Raw genomic sequence first — 9,584 nt, forward strand, 5'->3', positions numbered from 1 at the left:
GGAGCCGGACCGCAGGGCTGCACCTAGGAGGAGGGAGAAGTCCTGGGATATTTGGAAAGATAAAGGTGTGTGTGTGTGTGGGGGGGGGGGGGGGGGGTCCCACCTGGCGGAAAGGGCGAGAAATCAGGGGCGGTGACGGGGGGCGGGTGGCGACGCAGAGACGATGTTCGGGGGTTCCCTGGATGTCTGTCCCGCAGGGCGATGACCACCCCGGCGGGCTCCGGCACGGGCTTCGGCTCCGTGTCCTGGTGGGGCCTGTCCCCGGCGCTGGACCTGCAGGCTGAGAGTGAGTCCCCCCCACCGCCCCCAGGACCACACCTGCCACCGCGGCCGCCTCCCCAGACGGTGCAGTAACGTTCTGCGAGGTTCCAACGGCGGGGGGGCGCCCTGAGTGGGCAGCCACACAGGTGGCCTCTCTGAGGACTACAAGTCCCAGAATGCTTAGAGGCACAGCTCCTTTTAGAACCTAAGGGGGAGTTGTGCAAGTTCTGCTGGGAGTTGTAGTCATCGTGCTAAGGGAGGCTGCCGAGGGCGCTCTTCAGGCCAGCAGCCCTAGCCCGTTGTCGCCTCGCTAGGTCCTCCTGTGGACCCGGACTCGCAGGCCAATGCGGAGCACGGGACCCCCGAGCTAGATGTGCTGCTACTGGGCTCCGTGGACGGGCGCCACCTGCTGCAAACCCTGGCCCGGGCGGCGCGCTGGCCACGCAGGAGGTTTCACGTGAGTTGGGAATCTGGGGTATGAGAGGAGGAGGATGAAGATAAGAGTCCCGCCCGGTCGGTGTGGCTCGATCCAGTCCAGTTGTTGAGCATTGATCTAGGGAGGTCACGGTTCGATTCCTGGTCAGGGCACTTGCCCGGGTTGTGGACTCGATCCTCAGCGTGGGGCGTGCAGGTGGCAGCCGATCCATGATTCTCTCTCATCGTATTGATGTTTCTCTCTCTCTCTCCCTCTCCCTGCCTCTCTGAAATTAATTAAATAAATTTTTTAAATAAGAGTTCAGATTCCCAAGTCCCTGGGGGAGAGGGAAGCTGAGGGCCTGGACCCCTAGGTCTGAGGGAGGTGCAAGCTGAGGCCCCAACGCATGCGTCCTGAGGAAGGAAGTGTCTGCCGTTGGGGATCCTGGGTTCAAGTGGGAGAGAGAGGCCTAAGGACGGGGTCTCCTGAGTCGTGCTGGGGAGGAGGGTCCCGAGAGCCCAGACCCTTGTGTTTGAAGTCGGGGGGGGGGGGGGGGGCGTGTACAGGACTCCTGGGTCCTGGAGAAGGAGGGGCCCGGGCTCTCCCACTCCCAGTCTCCTGGGAGTCAGGGACACGGATCTCAGAGCCGCTCTGCCTGCCCATCCTCCCAGTTCTACGTGCTGGAGAACAATCTGGAAGCGGTGGCCCGGCACATGCTGTTCTTCAGCCTGGCCCTGGAGGATCCTGAGAAGATGGGACTGCAAGGTGAGTTGCAAGGACCAGGGTGGAAGGGCGTTCTGCGCTCCCCCCCCCCTCCCCTCCCTTCCTCATCCCTGCATGGAGTCTGGCTTCCCAATGGTGCAATAATGTAAAACTTTGGCCATTGTTCCCCATTTCATCGTTGGCTCACTTATTGGAAACAATTCCAAGAGAGAAACCCATGCAAAACACTCGGAACAGTGCATGGCAGGGTCTACCCGTTCAAAACCTCCTCCAGCCGGAGAAGCCCAAGAGAGGTCAGGGGGCTTCCAGAGCAAGAGCTAGTGAGTCTGCATGCGGGGAGGGTTTGGCTGAGCTGAGAGTCCTCCCCCAAGCCTCCCCCAGTGAGAGGTGTGAACACCAGGGAGACAGCCTGGAGGAGGCAGCCTCGGAGGTGAGACTAAAAGGAGAAGGGGGAACAGGAGGATGGGGAGGGAGGCAGAAAGTGATTGTTTCTCAGTAATAGTTTCAGGTTAGCACCTAGAGCGAACTCTGGATTCAGACAAGCTGTGCTCACATTCTGGCTCTGCTCCACAGAGCACTTAAAAAACAACAACACTTATTCTAAATAATTTTTTTAAATATGGTTTTATTGATTTTTAGAGAGAAAGATAGAAACATCAATGATGAGAGAGAATCATTGATCGGCTGCCTCCTGCACGCACCCCCACTGGGGATCGAGCCTGCAAACCGGGGCATGTGTCCTGACCGGGAATCGAACTGATGACCCTTTGGTTCCTGGGCGACACTACCACTGGGCGGCACCATCCGGGCTATTCTAAATAATATTTATTATCTACTTCCACAGAGGATTCAGATTCAAACACACACACACACACACACACACACACACACACCCAAGCTCCTGGCTTCTGATATAGACTGAGTACATCTTAGCGATTATTGTTATCATTAATATGGATGGTAGCTGTCAATCAGAGCTCAGGGCATTCATCATATATTGCACACAACTTACAGTGCACTCTGCATAAAGCTCTTGACCAACAAGAACTAATCTTTTATCCATCTAACTAATGGTATAGAGTTCTCTTTTTAAGGTTGTTAAACAACTAAGATGAACCCATTTACATAGGTATCTACAATAATAAAAGCGTAATATGCTAATTAGACCAGATGTCCTTCCAGACATCCTTCCAGACAACCTTCGGATTGAAGCCAGGGCGGTGAGGGAAGCCCGGGTCCCGGGTGCCAGAGGGAAGCCGGTGCCAGCAGCCGGGGGAAGGAAGGCCTACTCTTGCACGAATTTCATGCATCAGGCCTCTAGCATTGATATAGATATATGTATATACAACTTAAAGGTATATAGTTTTCTCCTGTAGGATCCTTAATGAAACTGAAACAATTTATATATAACAATTTTAACACACTTATCTCCGTCTCTATCTATAACTGTTACATTTTTAAAATATATTTTTTTTAGCCCTAACTGGTTTGGCTCAGTGGATAGAGCATTGGCCTGTGGACTGAAGGGTCCCTGGTTCGATTCCAGTCAAGGGCATGTGCCTTGGTTGTGGGCACTTCCCCAGTGGGGGGTGTGCAGGAGGCAGCTCATCGATGTTTCTAACTCTCTATCCCTCTCCCTTCCTCTCTGTAAAAAATCAATAAAATATATATTTAAAAAAATAAAATAGCCCTAACCGGTTTGGCTCAGTGGAGAGAGCGTCAGCCTGTGGACTCAAGGATCCCAGGTTCGATTCGGTCAAGGGCATGTACCTTGGTTGCGGGCACATCCCCAGTAGGGGGTGTGCAGGAGGCAGCTGATCAATGTTTCTCATCGATGTTTCTAACTCTCTATCCCTCTCCCTACCTCTCTGTAAAAAAAATCAATAAAATATATTTTAAAAATAAATAAATAAAATAAATAAATAAAAATATATTTTTAAACATGAACTTTTTTTTAAATTTTATTGATTTTTTACAGAGAGGATGGGAGAGGGATAGAGAGTTAGAAACATCGATGAGAGAGAAACATCGATTCAGCTGCCTCCTGCACACTCCCTACTGGGGATGTGCCCGCAACCAAGGTACATGCCCTTGACTGGAATCGAACTTTGAGTCCACAGGCCGACGCTCTATCCACTGAGCCAAACCGGTTAGGGCTAAAAATATTTTTTTATTGACTTTAGTGAGGAAGGGAGAGAGAGAGAAACATCAATGAAGAGAATCATTGATGGGCTGCCTCCTGCTCGCCCCCACCGGGGATGGAGCCCTGATGGGAAATGAACCATGACCTCCTGGTATAACCTTTACCTGTTTAAGGCAAAGGGAATGTAAACAGGGCATTCAGGGTTGGGGTTACCGGGAGGGGCAGGGGGCTAGGCGAGGGTACCTGGGGGAGTGTAAGTTCTTTGCCTTCTAGCTGTTGGGGCGGGTGGGGAGTTTGCCGGTTCTGTGGTGCATGTCCTATGACTCCTGATAAGATTCTGTACAGAACGCGTCATCCTATAGGCAGGTGATGAGCTGCCGCTGTCATTTCCGGGCCCACTCCTCCGCTCCCCGCATTGCTTCTCTCCCCGCTCCCCGCCCACAGAGAGGAGCGAGGCCTTCCTGGAGGTGTGGGGGAACGCGCTGCTGCGCCCCCCGGTGGCCGCCTTCGTGCGCGCCCAGGCCGACCGCCTGGCGCACCTGGTCCCGGAGCCCGACCGCCTGGCGGAGCAGCTGCCCTGGCTGAGCCTGCGCGCCCTGAAGGTGCCTCCGCCCGCGCCCCCACCCCTCTCCCCCCGCGCCCACCCCTCTCCCCCCGGGGCTGGGCGGCCGCGGGAGAACGGGGCTGGGACGTCCGTCCAGAGCTCTGGGCGTGGATGGCGTGAGCTGGGTCCCGGAGTCTGCACCCCAGCTCCCAGCTCCCACTGTGGGGTTTGGCATAGGTGGGGTGGCTTCTACTTTCTGAGCCTCCGTTTCTTTTGTTTCCGTTAATCCTCACCTGAGGACATTCTTTCCCATTGATTGTTATTTTTTATTGTATTTTTAAAAGAATATAATTTAATTGATTTCAGAGAGGAAGGGAGAGGGAGAGTGAGCTAAAATATCAATACTGAGAGAGAATCATGGATCGGCTGCCCCCTGCACCCTCCCCACCCTCCCCTCCCCCTCCCCCCTCCTCCCCACTGGGGTTCGAGCCTGCAACCCAGGCAGGTGCCCTTGACGGGGAATCAAACCGTGACCTCCTGGTTCGTAGGTCCACGCTCAACCACTGGGTTCCATTGATTTTGAGAGAGAGTGGAAGGGAGGGAAGGGGGGAGGGGGGCAGAGAGAAAAACATGGATGCGAGGGAGACACATCCACTGGTTGCCTCCCGCACACGCCGGGGGGATCGAACCTGCAACCCAGGTAGGTGCCCTTGACTGGGAATGGAACCCGAGACCCTTCCGTGTGCGGGCCGATGCTCTAACCACTGAGCAACACCCGCCAGGGCAGAGAAAAGGGAGAATGGTGCCCACACCCTGCGGGGGCAGAAGGGAGGGTCAGCCCGCGAAGGCGGCTCTCCCTGCAGCCCCCCCATCTCTCTCCCCCCAACCCCCACCTCCGGGCCTGGATGCGCAGTTCCGCGAGCGCGACGCCCTGGAGGCCGTGTTCCGCTTCTGGGCCGGCGGGGAGAAGGGGCCGGAGGCCTTCCCCATGGGCCGCCTCTGGGACCTGCGGCTGCGCCACTACCTGGGCTCCCGCTACGACGCCCGGCGCGGAGTCAGCGACTGGGACCTGCACATGAAGCTGCACGACCGCGGGGTGAGGGCCCGGGCCCGGGGCTGGCGACGGAGGAGGCCGGGCTGGGGCCCCGCGTACAGGGTCACCGAGTCCCCTCTCCCCCCCCCCCCCCCCCGCAGGCCCGCGTCATCCACACCAGCGAGTTCCGGCGCTGGAGGGACACGGGCGTCGCCTTTGAGCTCAGAGACCCCAGCGCCTACCAGATGCCCAACCGGACTCTGGCGTCCGGTCGCCTCCTGAGCCACGTGCGTGTCCACGGCCCGCCCGGGCCCGCTCCATCTTTGGGGGGCGGGAGCGGGGAACCCAGGAGGCCAGGTCCCCAACATCGACCCCGCCCGCCTCCTCTCGCCCTGCTTTCCCAGCGCGGGGAGCGCGTGGCAGCGCGAGGGTACTGGGGCGACATCGCCACGGGGCCCTTCGTAGCCTTCGGCATCGAAACGGAGGACCAGAGCCTCCTGCGGACCAGCAACGGGCAGCCGGTCAAGGTGTGCGCCCGGGGATGGGCTCCCAGGCCCCGCCCCCTGCAGCCAAGGCCCCGCCCCTACGCTCCAGGCCCCGCCCACCGGGTCCTGGGCCCCGCCTCCACGGCCTAGGCTCCACCCCCTCCATTTCCTAAACCCAGTCCCGGGAATCCGAGCTCTCGGCTCAGACGCTAGCTCTGGGGGGGGGGGGGAGGCACTCAGGGGTGGGAGGGGTGGGAGGAGTGACGTACCCCAAACCCCTGCCTGCCCCCGAGGTCCTAACCCAGCGTCTGGCCACGCCCCTTCCCCCTCCCACAGACGGCGGGCGACATCACGCAGCACAATGTGACGGAGCTGTTCCGCACCCTGGCCGCCTGGGGGCGCCCGAGCGCCGCCCAGGGAGACCCCCAGGAGGTGCCAGACGAGGCGATTGGAACCGGGGAGCCCGGTAGGCGAGGGACTTGGCTCTCCCCCTGGAGATGGGCGGCGGGCTCGGGGCGGGGGGCAAAGTGGACACGCCATCTTCTGGGGCGAGTGGGACCCAGGCCCCGCCCCGGGCTTCGGGCCCCAGGGGTTTCAAGCACCAGCGCACAGACCTGGTTCCCGGGGCCTGGCCCAGTGGGAGGCCTTCCTCCCCTCTCTCCTCTTTGTAGGTCTCCCCTGGTCCTTAGCACTCCCAGTCCCCATGCTAGAATACTGACCCTGCCTGCAGAGGCTAAGGCTCGGAGGCTAAGAACATTCTGACTCGGTGCTGGGTCCCGGGTCACGTTTGGAGAGACAACCCTCTCCCCACATCTGACCACGCCTCCTTCTCACCATCCCCAACCCAGCCCTCCACCGCGTCTGGGTGCGCTGTCCGGCCACGGGCCACTCTCTTTCCCTCTCTCAAGTCTCAGTTGCCTGGTCTGTAAAATGGGTTTCTGCCTACCAGGCCGGCCGGCCCAGAAATTTCCCCAGGAATCCACCGAGAAGAAAGGCTGAGAAAGGGCTTCCAGAGAGCCGAGCCGTGTCATCTACCAGCTCTGTGTGTCCCCTCACTCACTGTGCTGGTCTCCCCCGCAGCCCCTGGCCCGGCACCCTTCACCATCCACTTCCTGCCCCTCGGCTCTGCCCAGACCCTCCACCACAAGAGCTGCTACAAGGGTCGGTTCCAGCTCCTCTATGTGGCCTGTGGGTAAGAGGGCCTGGGGGTCCGGGATCTCCCTCTGCAGCCCCTCCTCCCTTCGACCCAGGAGGCCAGGCCCCCACCCTCCTCCCTCAGACCCAGGAGCCCAGGCACCAGCCCAGCCTCCTCCCTCAGACCCAGGAGGCCAGGCCCCCACCCTCCTCCCTCAGACCCAGGAGGCCAGGCCCCCACCCTCCTCCCTCAGACACAGGAGGCCAGGCCCCCACCCTCCTCCCTCAGACCCAGGAGCCCAGGCCCCCACCCTCCTCCCTCAGACCCAGGAGTCCAGGCCCCCACCCTCCTCCCTCAGACCCAGGAGGCCAGGCCCCCACCCTCCTCCCTCAGACCCAGGAGGCCAGGCCCCCACCCTCCTCCCTCAGACCCAGGAGCCCAGGCCCCCACCCTCCTCCCTCAGACCCAGGAGGCCAGGCCCCCAGCCCCTCCTCCCTCAGACCCAGGAGCCCAGGCACCAGCCCAGCCTCCTCCCTCAGACCCAGGAGTCCAGGCCCCCACCCTCCTCCCTCAGACCCTGGAGGCCAGCCCCAGCCCCTCCTCCCTCAGACCCAGGAGGCCAGGCCCCCAGCCCCTCCTCCCTCAGACCCAGGAGCCCAGGCCCCCAGCCCCTCCTCCTCCCTCAGACCCAGGAGCCCAGGCCCCCACCCTCCTCCCTCAGACCCAGGAGTCCAGGCCCCCAGCTCCTCCTCCCTCAGACCCAGGAGTCCAGGCCCCCACCCTCCTCCCTCAGACCCAGGAGGCCAGGCCCCCACCCTCCTCCCTCAGACCCAGGAGGCCAGGCCCCCACCCTCCTCCCTCAGACCCAGGAGGCCAGGCCCCCACCCTCCTCCCTCAGACCCAGGAGACCAGGCCCCCACCCTCCTCCCTCAGACCCAGGAGGCCAGGCCCCCACCCTCCTCCCTCAGACCCAGGAGGCCAGGCCCCCACCCTCCTCCCTCAGACCCAGGAGCCCAGGCCCCAGCCCTCCTCCCTCAGACCCAGGAGGCCAGGCCCCCAGCCCCTCCTCCCTCAGACCCAGGAGCCCAGGCACCAGCCCAGCCTCCTCCCTCAGACCCAGGAGTCCAGGCCCCCACCCTCCTCCCTCAGACCCTGGAGGCCAGCCCCAGCCCCTCCTCCCTCAGACCCAGGAGGCCAGGCCCCCAGCCCCTCCTCCCTCAGACCCAGGAGCCCAGGCCCCCAGCCCCTCCTCCTCCCTCAGACCCAGGAGCCCAGGCCCCCACCCTCCTCCCTCAGACCCAGGAGTCCAGGCCCCCACCCTCCTCCCTCAGACCCAGGAGTCCAGGCCCCCACCCTCCTCCCTCAGACCCAGGAGGCCAGGCCCCCACCCTCCTCCCTCAGACCCAGGAGGCCAGGCCCCCACCCTCCTCCCTCAGACCCAGGAGGCCAGGCCCTCACCCTCCTCCCTCAGACCCAGGAGACCAGGCCCCCACCCTCCTCCCTCAGACCCAGGAGGCCAGGCCCCCACCCTCCTCCCTCAGACCCAGGAGTCCAGGCCCCCACCCTCCTCCCTCAGACCCAGGAGGCCAGGCCCCCACCCTCCTCCCTCAGACCCAGGAGGCCAGGCCCCCAGCCCCTCCTCCCTCAGACCCAGGAGGCCAGGCCCCCAGCCCCTCCTCCCTCAGACCCAGGAGCCCAGGCCCCCAGCCCAGCCTCAATCAGTGTCCCAGTCCCCAGCTCCTCCTCCCTCAGGACCTCAGCCCTCCCGTGCTCTCTCTGCCCCAGGATGGTCCATCTTCTCAGCCCTGAGCTCGGGGCCTGCGTGGCCCCTGGGGGACGCCTGGTTGTGGAATTAGCCCGGTGAGTCCGTGGAGCGCAGGGCGGGGCACCAGGCTGGGGACCGAGAGCCGCCGGGTCCCCTACCACGCGGCATCTCCATCTCAGGTACCTGGTGGACGTGCGGCCGGAGCAGCTGCAGGGATTCTCCGACCGGGTTGGGGAACTGGCTCAGGCAGCGGGGTTCGCCCCGCAGCCCGGGGCCGGGCCCTCGGAGACCTTCGCCCGCTTCTGCAAGTCCGGGGACTCAGCTCCCCGAGGCCCGGCGTTGGAACCCGGGACTCCGCCCCCTGCAGCCCTGGCCCCGCCTCCTGATGTCCTGGCTCCGCCCCCTGAGGCCACAAACCCGCCCTCCGAAGGCCTGACCCAGCCCCTCCAAGGTCAAAGCCCCCCTGAACCCCTCAAACTGCCCTCAGAGTCTCAGGCTTCTCCACTCGAGGCTTTGGCCCCGCCCACAGGGGGTCAGAACCCCCAAACCAGAGAGTCTGAGGGGACCCTCAGAGACCACCCCCCCACCTAACTTCTCAAGTCGGGTCCTGGAGTTGGACCGGCCTCTGGGACAGTCAGTTACACCCTCCACATTCTCGCTCAGCCCCAGAGGTGTTGCTCGAATTTCAGACTCCATTTCTGAGCTTCTATACAGTGGGGCCTTGACTTACGAGCATCCCGACTAACGAGTTTTTTGAGATACCAGCTGTCTCTCGGCCGATTTTTTGCATTGAGTTGACAGAGTAATTTGAGTTAACAAGCTCCTTAACGAGCTCGGTCTCCGAACGAATGAAACTCGTAAGTCAAGGCCCCACTGTATTCTGTCCCTAGGATTCTAGATGGTTCTCTCAGAGGTCCACACTCCACTCCCCAACACTCGAATCGCAGCCGGGAGACCAGGCCCTGGGTCTCAGGTGCTCTGCGGGGTCCCCAGGTGTCCCCTGCCCGAGCGGGGGTTGGGGATGTCTCCTCTCCGCGGCTGCTCAGCACCCACGTTCCAAATAAAGTCAGCAGAGACTTC

The 9,584-nt window shown here is 61.8% G+C and overlaps 1 protein-coding gene across 1 annotated transcript in view; it reads left to right on the forward strand.

The window, feature by feature from the left end:
• The window catches only part of DNAAF3 (dynein axonemal assembly factor 3), a 9,611-nt gene extending 27 nt beyond the window's left edge, over positions 1 to 9,584 (forward strand). Inside the window, exons 1-12 of the mRNA XM_059665463.1 lie at positions 1 to 65; positions 198 to 286; positions 576 to 718; positions 1,348 to 1,441; positions 3,987 to 4,144; positions 5,000 to 5,182; positions 5,281 to 5,406; positions 5,524 to 5,646; positions 5,941 to 6,070; positions 6,685 to 6,796; positions 8,525 to 8,599; positions 8,684 to 9,584. The exon at positions 1 to 65 is cut by the window's left edge and continues 27 nt beyond it. Of these exons, the coding sequence (XP_059521446.1) occupies positions 202 to 286; positions 576 to 718; positions 1,348 to 1,441; positions 3,987 to 4,144; positions 5,000 to 5,182; positions 5,281 to 5,406; positions 5,524 to 5,646; positions 5,941 to 6,070; positions 6,685 to 6,796; positions 8,525 to 8,599; positions 8,684 to 9,095 (1,641 nt within the window). The 5' untranslated portion in view covers positions 1 to 65; positions 198 to 201 and the 3' untranslated portion in view covers positions 9,096 to 9,584. The remainder of the gene's footprint in view (positions 66 to 197; positions 287 to 575; positions 719 to 1,347; positions 1,442 to 3,986; positions 4,145 to 4,999; positions 5,183 to 5,280; positions 5,407 to 5,523; positions 5,647 to 5,940; positions 6,071 to 6,684; positions 6,797 to 8,524; positions 8,600 to 8,683) is intronic.

The sequence above is a fragment of the Myotis daubentonii genome, chromosome 15 (genome assembly GCF_963259705.1).
Source record: "Myotis daubentonii chromosome 15, mMyoDau2.1, whole genome shotgun sequence".
Taxonomy (NCBI): domain Eukaryota; kingdom Metazoa; phylum Chordata; class Mammalia; order Chiroptera; family Vespertilionidae; genus Myotis; species Myotis daubentonii.